Source organism: Phyllosticta capitalensis (genome assembly GCF_038381095.1).
Source record: "Phyllosticta capitalensis strain CBS 128856 chromosome Unknown BKA78scaffold_3, whole genome shotgun sequence".
Lineage (NCBI taxonomy): Eukaryota > Fungi > Ascomycota > Dothideomycetes > Botryosphaeriales > Phyllostictaceae > Phyllosticta > Phyllosticta capitalensis.
In genome coordinates, this window is record NW_027117441.1 from 2,333,857 (window position 1) to 2,348,535 (window position 14,679).

General features: G+C 53.8%; 4 protein-coding genes and 1 non-coding gene across 5 annotated transcripts; 3 read left to right on the forward strand and 2 right to left on the reverse strand.

Annotated features, from left to right (window-relative positions):
• Window positions 1-292: 292 nt before the first annotated feature.
• BKA78DRAFT_293961 (uncharacterized protein) lies at window positions 293-1,465 on the forward strand (the record flags this gene model as incomplete). Its single annotated transcript, XM_066886276.1, has 1 exon — window positions 293-1,465. The coding sequence occupies one exon, from the start codon at window positions 293-295 to the stop codon at window positions 1,463-1,465; it is 1,173 nt and encodes a 390-aa protein (XP_066746883.1).
• A 621-nt stretch (window positions 1,466-2,086) lies between these two features.
• Window positions 2,087-3,208, reverse strand: BKA78DRAFT_247860 (putative vacuolar protein sorting protein Vps66; the record flags this gene model as incomplete). Its single annotated transcript, XM_066884332.1, has 3 exons — window positions 2,087-2,843; window positions 2,893-3,130; window positions 3,178-3,208. 3 exons carry the CDS (start codon window positions 3,206-3,208, stop codon window positions 2,087-2,089), a joined length of 1,026 nt encoding a protein of 341 aa, XP_066746884.1.
• Window positions 3,209-4,939: 1,731 nt separating this feature from the next.
• On the forward strand, window positions 4,940-6,837 carry BKA78DRAFT_248068 (carboxy-terminal kinesin 2; the record flags this gene model as incomplete). Its single annotated transcript, XM_066884348.1, has 2 exons — window positions 4,940-6,736; window positions 6,784-6,837. 2 exons carry the CDS (start codon window positions 4,940-4,942, stop codon window positions 6,835-6,837), a joined length of 1,851 nt encoding a protein of 616 aa, XP_066746885.1.
• A 2,642-nt stretch (window positions 6,838-9,479) lies between these two features.
• On the reverse strand, window positions 9,480-9,578 carry BKA78DRAFT_t61. The gene has a single exon. It is a non-coding gene; the product is annotated as a tRNA-Val (tRNA).
• Window positions 9,579-11,371: 1,793 nt separating this feature from the next.
• Window positions 11,372-13,853, forward strand: BKA78DRAFT_309797 (dihydroxy-acid dehydratase-like protein). The gene is made up of 2 exons (XM_066888063.1): window positions 11,372-11,816; window positions 11,865-13,853. The coding sequence occupies exons 1-2, from the start codon at window positions 11,740-11,742 to the stop codon at window positions 13,624-13,626; spliced, it is 1,839 nt and encodes a 612-aa protein (XP_066746886.1). The 5' UTR covers window positions 11,372-11,739; the 3' UTR covers window positions 13,627-13,853.
• The last annotated feature ends 826 nt before the right edge of the window (window positions 13,854-14,679 follow it).

A 14,679-nucleotide genomic window follows, 5' to 3' on the forward strand; every position in this document is an offset into this window, starting at 1 on the left:
GATCTTTTCCGTCACTTGAAGCCAGCCTATTTGGCCTCCGCTGTCGGCAGTCCAACACCAAATGTCGTTTAGCTTCCATTCACAAGACCACTTGATGGATCATTTGCCAACCCTCGTGACTACCAACGTGTACAAGGGATAATAGATTCGATTGAAGCAGTAATGACCTTCGCTCTCCCACATTGACTCCAAGACAAAGCACTCAAAACATCATCACTTCCTCACAGCTCCCCTCAGAATCAACGACCTTGACCACAACCTTCGATTCTCTTTTTACTCACTCGACACCAAGATGAGATTTCGGCCGCTCCGACTCGAGCGTCTCCTCACGCTCCTCCTGCTCCTCCTCCTCCTCTTCGCAGCCCTCTCGCTCCCTCTCTACTCCCTCTCCTTCAACAAAGCAATTCCCTCAGCTTCGCATCCACTCACCCTCATCCCTCGCACCGACCTCAGCGGCGGCTGGTCCGACAATCCCCTCCCCGGCAACAACGATCTTTCCAGCACCTGCAAAGCGCACCCCAATCCCACAACCACCTCAACCACGCCTCAAAACACCTCGAACTCGAACCCAACAGAGTCACCATCACAATCGCCAATCCCTCAATGCCTCTACAACACCACCGGCTGCGGCTTCATCTTCAGGCTCGTCCAAACCTGCCACCAATCCCTCTTCCCCGACTCGTCCAACGCGTACGCCATCACCCCCGGCAACCCGGCGCAAGCGGCGCGTCTGCGCGGCTGCATCTGCACCTCGCCGCCCAACTCGTACTCGGCCGCGACCAGCGCCGCCGGCAAAAACGCCGCCTGGACGCGCTGCCTGGCGTGTCTGCACAACGACGCGCGCGCGTCGCAGACGGACCTCGAGACGCAGTCGAGGGCGCTTCAAGCTTTTTGCCAGGCCCCAGGCGTCCCGGATGCGGTGGGGTGGTTGCAGCGGTTTGAGCGGTGGATTGAGGCGTTGGCGCCGGGGGCGATAGGGGGAGGAGGGGCTGGAGGGGATTGCGAGGGGCCGGTTTTGAGTGGCGGTGTTACGGCCGTGTTGACTATGACGGAGACGCAGACGCCGACGGGCGGTGGTGTTGTGGGCACTCCTGAGATGGCGACGCAGACGTGGACGGATGCAGACTCTTCGGGAACGACGGCAGCGGCGCGACAAACGGGTGGAGCAGCGGCTGGTGACATCGTGACGAGCGTCTACTCGGTCGACGGGCAGACGACGCTGCTGATTGTGAAGCCTGCGCCCTCCACCACCACCGCGTCTGCGACGGAAACTGGATACACCAAGTCTTCGGCCACTCGCCGCACGGCGGTTGTGTCCACAGCTGCGGCTACGACGGCGACGGAGCAGGCGAGCGACGCGGCGAGGAGGTTCCAGGCTCCGCCGATTGGAAATGGAGACATGGCGTTCGGGGTCGGTTTGGGGGTGTTCGTCTTCTTGGGAGTTGTCCGGTTGCTTTTGGATTAGGCTAATGTGGAAATCTGGTGGATTTGTTTCTTTCATAGGGCTTTGTTGCAGGCTCAGGGGCGATTGTGCCTTTTTGCATTACTATTGAGAAGGCGAGTCTGTGGTTTTGGACTGCTGGGAATTGGTTTGTGTTGGCTAGGTAAGGTGTGATGTCAGTAACCAAGGCTTGGTAGCAAGGTCCCGGAAGGACTGCTGAGAATTATCCATCTTGCAAAGAGTGCGGGTAGGGAGCATCCAAGCATGTAGAGCATATTTCAGTCCCCATGTGCAGAAACCTATGTAGGGAGCATTTAAATGCCTCCTCGAAGGTACATGGAGCAGTCGTTGTAGGCGTTGGTGCTACGACTTTTGCTACCAAGCCTCGAATGGCGTCTGGGGAGTGGAGGTTCCAGATGTCACCTCGAATGTGATAATCGACGTTTCGAAGCCCTTGTTCACTGTTCCTAGATTGATCAATTCCTTCTCTAGCGAGGGTATATCATACAGACCATCAATCATACCACATCCACTTTCACGAAGTTCAACGAAAGAATCCACGCAAAGATGCTCACACCGTCGCTGAAGCGCTGCAAATGCCGTCGTAGGTAGGATATAGGTGTGGAGGAGAAGCACTTGATGTGATCACCTCCTTTTCTTCGTCCAAGTTTTGATGAAATCCGCCTTTTCTTTGACCCCCAGCCCCACTCTCTTCACTCGTCCTAGGCGCGCCAAATCCTCTGCGACGCGGTCCAGCACTTTTTGTTCTTCGGGCGACAGCTCCCCGTCCACGTCGCCGTTTCCAAGAAGTCCACTGTCGCCGTTGGTCTCGGTGTAACCAGAACGAGGGCTCAGGTCCCGATCCCGAGCACTAGCGGTTGCTGATTGCTTGGAAGAGCCAATGCTGTTATTAAAAACAGCTTCGGCAATGCGGACGCGGATACAGTGCGTCGGCTTCGAGCAGAGGTTCCACAAAAAGTCAAAGTATGTCTGAGGGATCGGTGTTGTAACGTCTCCTGGGGAGTATCGCAACGACACGGGAAAGATCTTTGTCCTCGCCGGTACCGTCAACAAGCTTGGGCTGAAGGGCAAAATTCCCCGTCCATTGGTCGTAGTGCACTCGGGCAAAACCACGATGCTTGTGTCGGGATTTTTCGCAATCAAGCTCGCCAAGGTAGTGAGCCTGGCATTTGGAGGCGGCTGGAGAACTGGAGGTGCTAAGGCATGGAGAAAAGCGCGGAATAGATTGACGCGCTCAACCATACGAGTGTTGGGATACGAAATTGTGAAGACGGGGTCGAAGATGGCGGCCAGGTAAAGCGCATCGAGAGGCGAGGTAAACGAAGACGCAATGACGGTTCCAGGAGCGGGCAGTCGGTTCTTGTGGTGTTTCGCCAGCGATCTGCGGTACTTGTCAGAGCAGCGCAGAAGTATGAAAGAGGGCGTCGTACCCGCGTCTCACGCCGTCAATCTGGAGATCAATCCACCAAACACCCGGGATCCCCAGTATCAGCCATAGGGCGGCCTTTCTCACAAGCAGACCCACGGGCAGCCAACTGAGTAGGAGAAAGTAAATGGCGGAAGCTCCGAGCAGCAGAGGTAGACGACATGCGAAGAGGAAGACGTGAAATGGAAGGGCGATTCCGGACGGTTCAGGACGAACGGGGAAGAATGGCGCGATTCCAGAGCCTGTGTTGTCAACGAGCTGTCGTCGCGTGCGCACATAGACGGCGTACCTCGATCGCGATACTGCGAGTATTTTTCCATGATGGGCGGTAGATAAGTTGGTGGCGGAGGGTCGTCAAAGAGGCTAGAGAGACCGCAACACGCTCCTCTGGGACAGGCTGGCGTCGAAGCGAGCGCGCGGCTGGTTCCTGAGAGGGCGTCCGGGTGCAGGTGGGTGTGGGTGGTGACGCATGTGATAGGGCTCCCGGGATGCACTGGGCGGTCGCGGTTCTGTCGGTTAGGTAAGGCGCCAAGACTTTCCGGTCCGAAGCACCTCTGTTGGTAAACAATCCATCTCGGCCAACAACCTACTCACGCCCCGCCCTTCACGTCGTCCTGCTGCTAGCACTTTGCGCCAACCACCACCGCCCCGCGAATTCCTCTCGACCCTTGCGATGAGAAGGGCATAGCTCGTTTTGTATGCCCGCGTACTTGTCGTTTACTCCCTCCGTCGCATTGCTTCCTTAGCCATGGATTCCCAAGACACTCCGGTGCGCCTACACCAGCTCTCTTTCCAATTTGAGACTATGCTAAAGACTGTCGCGATAGAAGCCATCGGGCATTCGTCCACCAAGCAAGCTTCCTGCGCCGGCGGGAGGCATTCCACGCACCCTCCAGGAAATTTCAGCATCAGACAACAACATGCGCGCAACCATGCCAAACCCCACAAGTCTCGTCCCGTCCAAGAACAAGGCATCCGGCCGTACGTTTTCGCCAGTCCACCACCGAGAGGTTCAGCAGCTCATACCGACTATAGTTCCGGAGCCGGCGCCGAAACGACAAGTTTCGGGACAGATGGGACAGCTCAAGTCCAACATTGCTGCGCCGCCCAGCACCAGGCCCGCTAATAGTACAATCAAGGCTCCCACTGCAACAGGTGTCCGTAGCACCAAGGCATCTTCAGTCTCTGCGCCGTCGACCCGCACGCGCCAAAATTCGACCCCGTCCTTTGCGAGCAGTTACTCTCACGGAGCCAGATCTACCAAGGACGCACGACCGCACACTTCAATGTCTAGAAATCGTGCTCAGACACCCTCGAACCGACCAGCGACATCCAGGGATAACAGCAACTCCTCTGGAGGAAAGCGTCAGGGTACAGTACCGCCTTCTCTTTCAACTTATAATGCTTCAAGTTCCATTCCTTCGACTTTCCAGCCCAAACTTCGCAGAGTGCGCAGTCAGGATAGCGGCATAGCACATTCGTTTCACCCCTATGCAAGATCAGTCTCGGCACACTCTCCCACACGCTCTTTTCAACAGCCCCAGCCCGGTCGACTTGTCAAGAAGGCTTCCTGGGATGGGTCAATGAGGACCTTGGAACCGTCGCGTTTTGCGCAAGCCTCTTGTGATCCTATCCCGGAAGACCCTGAGCCCCCTGCGACTCCAAGTCACATTCCTCGTCTCCAGCGTCAATCCGTTCAGCAGTCTGGTCCTTTTGAATCTTCTTCAGCGCTTTCTGTTCAGCCAATCCAGGCCACTCCCTTTCGTGCACCTTCTCCTTTGAAGACCCCTAAGAAGTCTCCTTGCAAAGAAATCACGACTCCTTACTTGAACAAAGACTCTAACTTGCGTGGTCCACTTCCAGCTTGGGATACCAAAGGCCGCCTCGACGAAATGGAGGCCCTATACGGCGAACTTCGGCAGCAGGTACAAAGCACGAAGAACGAACGCGCGAATATCGAAGAAAAGGTTGAAAGCCACAAGGCCAAGAGTATGTCTCTTTCTATTATGGATCTTCGATGCGCAGTCTTTGAGCTTGTTACTACGCGATACATGACGACCACAAGAGGATTGAAGTTAACCCGGGACTGTCTCATCACAGTCACCGAGCTCGAGGCCATTCGATCGCAACTTTCGTCCAAAAACGACGCGATCCGGAGCGAATTGGAGTCGACAAGGCTGAAACTCACGCAAACAGAGATCGCCCTCGAGAGCCTCAAGAATTCTCACACTTATGAAATTAGGGACTTGCAAAGGGAGCGCGAACACGATCTCAAAGAACTAAAATTCGAACACGAGAAGGAGATGACGAACCTGCGCCACGAGTCGCAAAGAAAGGCAGAAGAACTGCAGCGGAGCCTCGACCATCAAACCAAGGACGTCAGGGCCGAGTATGAGGAAAAGTTTGCAAGTTTCAAGAGGGAGATGGAGGCTCAGCTGGATCAAGAGCGACAGCGCCGCGTCAAGGAAGTCTCGGAACTTCAAACACAGGCAGAACTGCATGTTCAGAACGCCGGAGTGGACATGGAGAAGAAAGACAGGGAGTTGTTCGACCTGCGCCGCGAAACCGAGCAGCTCAAGGCCGACATTGAGCGCAAGACTGCGTTGGAGAGGAATCTGCGTGACAAGCTTTCGGAGTCTACTGCGAACAACATGACGCTCGAGTCGGCAAACAGCGCTATGAGAGCAAAAATCAACTTTCTCGAGTCTGACAGCCAAGCGCAATCGACGGCATTTGCAGAGCTCCACAAGCGCATGCAAGAGGCCGTTGACGCTGCAGAGGAAACCAAAGCCAAACTCCGCGCCGAAGAGACGCTCAGGCGCAAGCTGCACAACCAAGTCCAGGAGCTCAAGGGCAACATTCGCGTATTTTGCCGTGTCCGCCCAGCGGCCGAAATCGAAGCCAATGAGACTGCTGAGATTGCCTATCCCGACGCTGGAAAGGACAGCAAGGAAGTTGTCATTCAAGGTCCGGAGCAGAAGAGCGCCATGGGCAACGTCACTCGCGCCACCAATCCCTTTTCTTTTGACAGGGTGTTTGATCCCAAGGCTCAAAACGCCGACGTCTTTGAGGAAATTTCTCAGCTTGTCCAGTCGGCGCTCGATGGATACAACGTCTGCATTTTCTGCTATGGCCAAACTGGTTCGGGCAAGACGTTCACTATGAGCTCGCCCGATGGAATGATTCCTCTGGCGGTCCAGCAAATCTATAACACGGCCCAGGAGCTCGAGGAGAAGGGCTGGCGCTACAAGATGGAGGGGCAATTTGTCGAGGTGTACAATGAAGTTTTGAACGACTTGCTGGGCAAGACGGAAGAGTTGGACAAGAAGAAGCACGAGATTCGCCATGATCCGCAAAAGAAGAGCACGGAAATCACTGGCGTCACGTCTGTGCCTCTGGACAGCCCCGACAAGGTGCAAGAAATGCTCTCCAACGCTTCGCGCAACCGCAGCGTTGCCGCAACCATGGCCAACAGCCGCTCCTCGCGCTCTCATTCCGTCTTTATCCTCAAGCTCAAGGGTCAAAACTCGATCACCGGCGAGCGCAGTGAAGGCACTCTGAACCTCGTCGATCTGGCAGGTTCCGAGCGTTTGAGCCACTCGGGCGTCACTGGCGACCGTCTCAAGGAGACGCAAAACATCAACCGCAGTCTGAGCTGTCTGGGCGACGTCATTGCCGCCCTGGGCTCCGGAAAGGACGGCGCGCATGTTCCTTACCGCAACAGCAAGCTCACATATCTGCTGCAGTACTCGCTCGGCGGCAACAGCAAGACCCTCATGTTTGTCATGATTAGTCCGCTGCAGGCCCACTTGCAGGAGACTTTGACCAGTCTCAAGTTTGCCACTAAGGTGAGGCTCAACGCTCGAATGTTTGTGAATCCAGCTAACATGTTTAGGTACACAACACCCACATTGGCACTGCAAAGAGGCAGGCCAAGATCAAGGAGTGAGCTCCTCTCTGCAGTTGTACCTAGCCTTGCGACCCGTCCCGCCTCGATCATGATGTTGGCACATACTGTACAGAAGCCACTCTAAGAGGAGCCGGCACTCCCGGCACGAACGAAAAGGGTCGTTCTCTTCTTGTCTCGACTTTTGCTCTTCTCTGGCGCGAGGCATCCCCTCTCCCATCCGCTGCTCAGCCGAAGTGGATGAACGGACGTTACGTACGATTGGTGTTTTGGCGTAGTTTTTTGCTTTCTTCTTACCCTTTCTTCTATCCTCTTTAACTCTGTATGCATGGCACCTTTGAGCCCATCGTGCCTTGGCCTGCTCCCGTCGTAGTGTTTGGTCGTCGCCGCAGCCCAGAATCTTGGTGGTGGGGATCCGCATCGAGGTTGTCGGGCAGTGGGACGGCGACGAAGCAGTGGCAACCCACCCTTCTCCCGTTTTCCTTTGGGCGGCCGGGTGGGGCTTCGAATGGATTTTTCTTGGTTGGAGTATCTGGATTGGAGCGTACTGGGTATGGAGGAGTACGGCGACACGGTCAGGGAAGGGCGCGGAAGGACCTGGGATCTAGGGTAGCGCTGCCATTGAATCGAATTGTTTGATCATGTATTCTCGGCTTGCTTTACATGAAAAAAGTGAATTTCAAATTGCCAAACTGCTGCTTCGTCAACATTCTAGATACATTCGGTGGGGTGGTCGTGGCTGCGGAGGTGGATGCTGGTGTTGCTTCAGCAGTCTCTATCACGGTTAATCGCAGTCTTCACGCAAATCATGCTTTTTCCACTTTCATGCTCCCAAGGACTGAGTCTTATCGATGCCCGGTGATTTGAGCAGTGATTTGAGCGGTGATTTGAGATGCTGGGCATGAGCACCCGCGTTAGCGCTCCATTGTGGATGAATATCAGGATGAATTGACATTAAAGGCTAAGACTCGGAATTCAACTCAAGGAATTGTATTGATTAACTTGATTTGAGGATGTATTCATCGTCGAAAATATAAAGAATAAAAGCAAAATTCATCCTTAGGTTTCAAATATCCTCAAAATCGAATCCACCTCGCTCGCACCTAGTATTATTGAACTAAGGTAATACTTTAGACATGCTTTAGCTTCCAATGGATACTAGCCCTACTTAATAATGGCTAGTGTATCTGAGGTAGGTTTGTAGTTGATAAGTGATATAAAGAGTTGTAATCTGGTTCTTATATTTCAGAGAAAGAAGATTCTAAAATGCAAGCTGGATCTTGGAAATTTTCAAGACTCACAGGTGAATTCGTATTTTGTCCCTATTGTCAATCAAAATTTAGCTCGTTTGGAACCAGACCTGTGTTAGGTTCCAGCTCAAAGTCTTTTCTAGAAACTTAAGACATTGCTACTACCCATCTGCATCGGAGAGGCAGCAGACATTCTCGAGGCATTTCTTATGGCAGCACCTTTTACCAACTTCAATCTTTTACGCAAATGACCGAATGCGATCCATTTGAACGCGGACCTCACTTCCCTTCCCTTCCCTTCCCTTAGATGTGTATCTGCTGTGTCCACACAAATCACAGCTACTCCGCCCCCTGTCTGCTTGTCGGATAATTCCAATCTTCCAAGAAAAGCCCCTTTGCCGGCAGTGCCATCTTCCTCGACCTTGAACATCATGAAGTTTTCCAAAGATTCTCGTCATCCCTTTTCTAAGACCAAATGAAAACCTACATGGCGGAGTCTCAGTCGTCCCTAGTGGTCGAGTTACGCCCAATGGACCTGCCTGGTTGGGTTAGCGTGCAGAACGATTTTTTTCGCCGCAATCCTATGAATCCTCAATCTCTCTCGGTCGACTCGATGTGGCCACTCCCCACAGACTTTTGCAAATTTTGCCATTGTGTTGCTCGGACAGAAGGGAGCAAGCATTACCGGTATTTGAACGTCGAGTGAACGCTAGTTGGTGGGGAAACGCGGGAGGCGGGGCGGAGCGGAACGGCGGTACGGACGGGAAGCAAGCGAGACCAGGGATACGCGAGGTTCTGTAAGGTAGTTCTTGAACAAGCGAATCTAGCGCTGTTTCTCTTGTACATACAGCCAGCCAATCATGAAGCTTCTTCTAGTTACAAATTTGCTGTCAAAGAATATAGCTTGTCGTTTCATATTTGGATAAGGGGTCTCTGTTGGGGGTCTTCTCTACACCATGTTCGACCGACCCCTTCTACACACGGTGTTTGCCCGTTCTGTCAGGCGATCGAGAGGCAGAATCCAGTCTCATTTGAGGTCAGCTACTGCATTTCTATTATGAGGGAGCATATTTGGGTCTCTTATAGAGCTGACCCCGAAGATCACTTGCATGTCAGCTCGGCAAAAGTGCAAACACTGCCCGTGTCAACACACCAAGTCAGATTTCGGCTACTGAAATTCCACACAGAGCGCTCTGCAGCTTGGATAAGACAAGTATCGAAATGCTAGGGGAAGGTGTTTCAAAAAGGGGGAAATGGGATCACCTCAAAGTTGCAACCTCCCCTATGGTTGCAGAGCCTTTCCTTGGCACACCGAGCTTCTTGATGGTGTCTAGAATGCTGAGAGAAGCAATTTAAACGACAAATTCATATACGGATAAAACAAAAACATGAAAATGAAGGCTGCATCACTTGATGTGCGTGATGCAAAAAAGCTAGTCTCGCCGAGGATCGAACTCGGGACCTTATCGGAACAGTGCTCACATTTTATATGATGTTGTGAACGATACGTGATAACCGCTACACCACGAGACTTGTTGAATTACGGCTTGCTAATGTATAATATATACTGCTATGTTAATCAAGAAGAAGTGTCAGGGATCTAAATTTAATTCTCCAACATTTTTGCACATTCACTGAGTTGGAGAACGTCAAGAAAAAAAGTTCGGGACTGGAAAAGCTAGGCCCAATCACCCAGCACCAGAGAAAAATTTTAGTTTGAATTTCCGAGCGGGGGAGGTTTCTTTTCCATCCCCTTTCCCTTTTTTCCCTTGCAGAGACAGATCGATTGACAGATTAAGAACACCCAATAGCTTTACGCTACCAACAAATTATCCATCAGCCCTATCAGACTCACCAAAGACATACCAGAACCGTCGACGGAGTCAAGGTTTCCGGGGGCTGGTGGGATGATCCAGCTAACCCGCTTCTATTGACGATTTCCCCAACACCAAAATTCAGCGACAAATTTTTTCTTGTTTTATGTTGCTAATTGCAATGCGAGTCACATTGAGTGTTCATCTAACAAACACAACCTGCGTCAAGATTGGAGCTCATAGCATGGCCCCTGAACATAGATGGAACGGTCCCATGAGACGAAAGGTGCAGACGAGACATGGAGCTGGACTAGCAAGCCAGGATTCCTACTCGAAGACACTGGAGATATATTTGTAGTTTCCTCCGCGTACTGGCAACTTGATAGCAGAGTGATCATACTCTTTCCTGGAGAAAGGAGTAAGGAGCGGCTCTCAGCGACGACTCCAAAAATTGCGCAGTTCGATTACAAGTGCCTCATCAACGAAGTCACAGCACGAAATGAAGATCAGGTCTTCAGTCGCGAGACACCAAGGCAGGACACTTGAAAGAGCTGCGGGCAGGCTACTGTGGCTGAATCACCCCGAGCGGACCATTTCTCACGCTAGCCCAAAAGGGAAATCAGTCGACTACGGATGTTCGCTTGCACTCCCAACTACACTGCAAACTTGTGGTCTGCAGGAAAACTGCAGAAAGGTCGAAAATATAGCCTTGTCAGGTCTTTGCAAGGTGTAATTGAGTCGACTGTCATTTCCTAGCTAGTCGACATCCCCAGACTTCTCCGCGTCAGCTACCCAACTCTTTGCACGGCTCCAGACATTTCTCAACCCAGCTCCACCGGTCGACTTTCATGTTCACAAATTTCCAGGGTAATTTTACACATGCTGACCTGACTGACTGCCACCGCACTTCTAAAGACACAGTGGTCCATCACTAGCCCACTCATCTCAATCAAGTCAGTCTTCGCAAGTGCTTGCCAAACTTGGACTCCGTGGAGGTTGATTGTGACTCAGGACTTCAGACAATATCTGATTGGTACAGGGAGTCCATCACATTGCTACACTGTTCCCCGAACCAGGGGCAAGATCCTACCACGACGCGCCCTGTCGGAACTCAGATGAGATTGGTCATTTCCTGCGGGCAAATTCGTCGTCCAAACTTCGACGAGCTCGTACAGACATGCGGGCTCCAATGGGAAATGAGCAGAGCGCAAACCGACCCCAGCCTCGGAGGATTCCATCAATTGGACCCAGTGGCATTGGAGGATTCAATAAATGGACCATGACAGCGGAAGCGTGTTGCATGCAAAAGTGATGAGGCAATCGGTCGGCAAGGAGCAACGAAGCGCGGGAGTCATCGACGTTGACCGCTTACCGACAAGGATTTGGAGGGCCAGAATTAATGCACCGATTCCGATTGTTCCGTTCCAAGTGGAGAAGAGGTCGACTCATCCATTGACCAATATCAAGCTGCATATACGCCCTGCATGCCTTGGATCCGCAACTCTTCGCAGACGTCAGGAAAGGGTCGAATTGTTTTTTTGCACATCACCAAGGCGGCAAAAGCAAGCGCGTCTTCAGCGAATCCTGCGCCAAAGTCGTGGGAAAAAGCACACAGCAAGTGGAGTGAGAAGGTATGTAGCTAGGGTGTTGTTGTCGGCGTGGGTCATTCCGCGGGGGTCCGATAGCGGAGTGGCAGCTTGACAAGCTCCTGCGCTAGTCCACAGAGGGCTGCCAAAATAATCTCCTCGACGGTCATTCGCTGACGGAGCTGCCGCAACTCAGACAGCTGCTGCGAAATTTCTGTGCACCTCAATCGACTCATACCATTGCGCATATACAAATTGGCCGAGGGAGCATTGTTCTAGCAACAAACATTGACGATGCTGCTCCCAAGGCTTGCTGCTGCCGCGGCGCCGGCGCGGTCCGCGCGAGCTGGCAGCGCGCAATGGCGGAACATGTAACTTCACCACATCTGTTTCGAGACCAATTGACTCACGCTTCACAGTCGCGCCTTGTCCTCGACCACTGCCCGCCGCAACGAAAAAGATACCGCCCTCAACAAAGTCAGCCGCAACATCACGCAGCCCAAGTCGCAGGGTGCCTCCCAGGCCATGCTGTATGCCACTGGGTTGAAAGAGGAGGACATGAACAAGGCGCAGGTTGGAATTTCTTCCGTCTGGTACTCTGGAAACCCATGCAACATGCACCTGATGCAGCTCAACAACGCCATCAACAAGAGCGTCTTCGAGGCTGGACTGGTTGGCATGCAATTCAACACAATTGGCGTCAGTGACGGCATTTCCATGGGCACAAAAGGAATGAGGTACTCGCTGCAGTCAAGAGACTTGATCGCCGACTCGATTGAGACGGTCATGAATGGCCAGTGGTACGATGCAAACATCTCGATCCCCGGATGTGACAAGAACATGCCCGGTGTCCTCATGGCCATGGGTCGTGTCAACCGGCCCTCGATGATGGTCTACGGCGGCACCATTGAGCCCGGCTGCGGACGCTTGCCCAGAAACCCCAAGCTCGACATTGTCTCTGCTTTCCAGGCGTACGGTCAATTCATCACTGGTGAAATCAACGAGGAGGAGCGCTTCGACATCATCAGGCACGCCTGCCCCGGTGGTGGTGCTTGCGGTGGCATGTACACGGCCAACACCATGGCTAGCGCCATTGAAGTCATGGGCATGACTCTGCCAGGCTCGTCGACCAACCCTGCCGTTTCCAAGGCCAAGCAGCTCGAGTGCATGGCTGTCGGTAATGCCATCAAGAACCTCCTCAAGGAAGATATTCGCCCCCGCGACATTCTCACCCGGGAAGCGTTTATAAACGCCATGAAACTCGTCACCATCACTGGTGGCTCGACCAATGCTGTCCTGCACTTGATCGCCATTGCCGACTCGGTTGGCATTAACCTCACCATCGAAGACTTCCAAGCTGTCAGCGACAGCACCCCCTTCATTGCCGACCTCAAGCCGTCTGGCAAGTACGTCTTCGCCGACGTCTACGACATTGGTGGAACTCCATCCCTCATCAAATTCCTGCTCGGCGAGGGTGTCTTGGACGGCAACCAAATGACCGTCACGGGTCGGACGCTCAAGCAAAACGTCGAAAACGCGCCCTCATTTCCCAAGGACCAGCAGATTTTCAGGCCTCTCAGCAACCCCATCAAGAAGACTGGCCATCTCCAGATCCTTCGGGGCAGCCTGGCGCCAGGGGGCTGCGTCGGCAAAATCACCGGCAAGGAGGGACTGCGGTTCGTTGGCAAGGCTCGCGTGTTTGACGCCGAGGACGACTTTATTCATGCGCTGGAGAGGAACGAGTTTAAAAAGGGCGAGAAGACGGTGGTGGTGATCCGGTACGAGGGGCCCAAGGGCGGTCCAGGTATGCCGGAAATGTTGAAGCCTAGCTCGGCCATCATGGGAGCTGGGCTTGGCCACGACGTTGCGCTCATCACGGATGGACGTTTCAGCGGCGGTTCTCACGGGTTCCTGATCGGCCACATTGTGCCAGAGGCGCAGGTTGGCGGGCCGATCGGCCTCGTCAAGGACGGCGATCAGATCACCATTGATGCCGAGACGAGGGTGCTGGACCTCGACATCAGCGAGGCGGAGATGGAGGAGAGACGGAAATCGTGGGTTGCGCCGCCGTTGAAATACCACAAGGGCGTGCTGTTCAAGTACTCGAAACTGGTGACAGACGCCAGCCAGGGGTGTGTGACGGATGCACCCGAGGCAGGCGCGGCCAAGGTGGAGGGATGAGCTGAGGAATCATGTTTCTTGTTGCACTGTACGATTGAGGCGTTTACGGACGGGAAGGGGGGGGCATCGCGACGGGTTTATTATTATATCAAACGTTGGAAAAGAAGGCTGGAACAGAGCAATCACCGGTGTGGTGATGATCCAAATCTCTTGGCAATGGCAGCAGCCGAAAGGCAATTTGCAAGCTTATCTGGACCTTGCGGACGCGAGTCTGGACGGCGGAAGGTTACGTACCTCGTACCGTGGAAGGGCTTCAGGAGGAGGACAACAAGGACAGTGCAGAGTCGGGCGGGAGGCCGAAAGCAGACGTCGGTGCACGCGCGAGGGGCTGTCATTGGGCGGCGAGGCCCTGTAGCCGCCCGGCTTGGTGTTGATGGCGCCAGTGCAATGCCCAGCCATCCAGGGCAGCGACCGCGACCGACGGCCCGCTGCGGCACGCTATTCGACCAAGAGTCCCAGGATTCCGAGAGCCAGTGGAGTGCAGTGCCAGCTGTGAGCTGTACCGTACGTGTAACTTGACGTTTTTGTTCGCAGCTGCGGTGCGGTGAAGCAGAAGCAGAAGCATTGCTCCCTGTCGGCACTCGCGCCTGCTTGTTAGTTGTCGTCCTGCGAGCCCAGGCATTGAGCGCCCACGCTCACGTCCATGCCCACGCCCACCACGCCCACGCCGCGCCGCCCCGTCCGCCAGTCCTGTTCTGTCCAAACCAACCAACACCGCTGCACTCTCCCCAATCCCCTTCTCACGCTCTTTTCTTCCACGCTTGTTTACAAACCACCTTTTTCACTCCTGGCACTGGCCACCTCCTGCGCAGCCCTGGCCCATGGACGGCTAACCGCACCTCCTCCCACCTGCCACCACCGAGACCTGCCTCCTCCCCTACATACAGTACACCCATTGTCTGCTGCTGCATTGTTGCCCGTCAAGAGGTCGTCCAGCGTTTCGTCATCCCCATCTCTGGCTGCCGTGCTGCAGTGGTGGTCGAGGGCTGCCGTGACTGGCTGCAAGACTCATTTCGGTTAGCCAAGTTAGCCGTCGTCTCTCTCTCTCGGAGC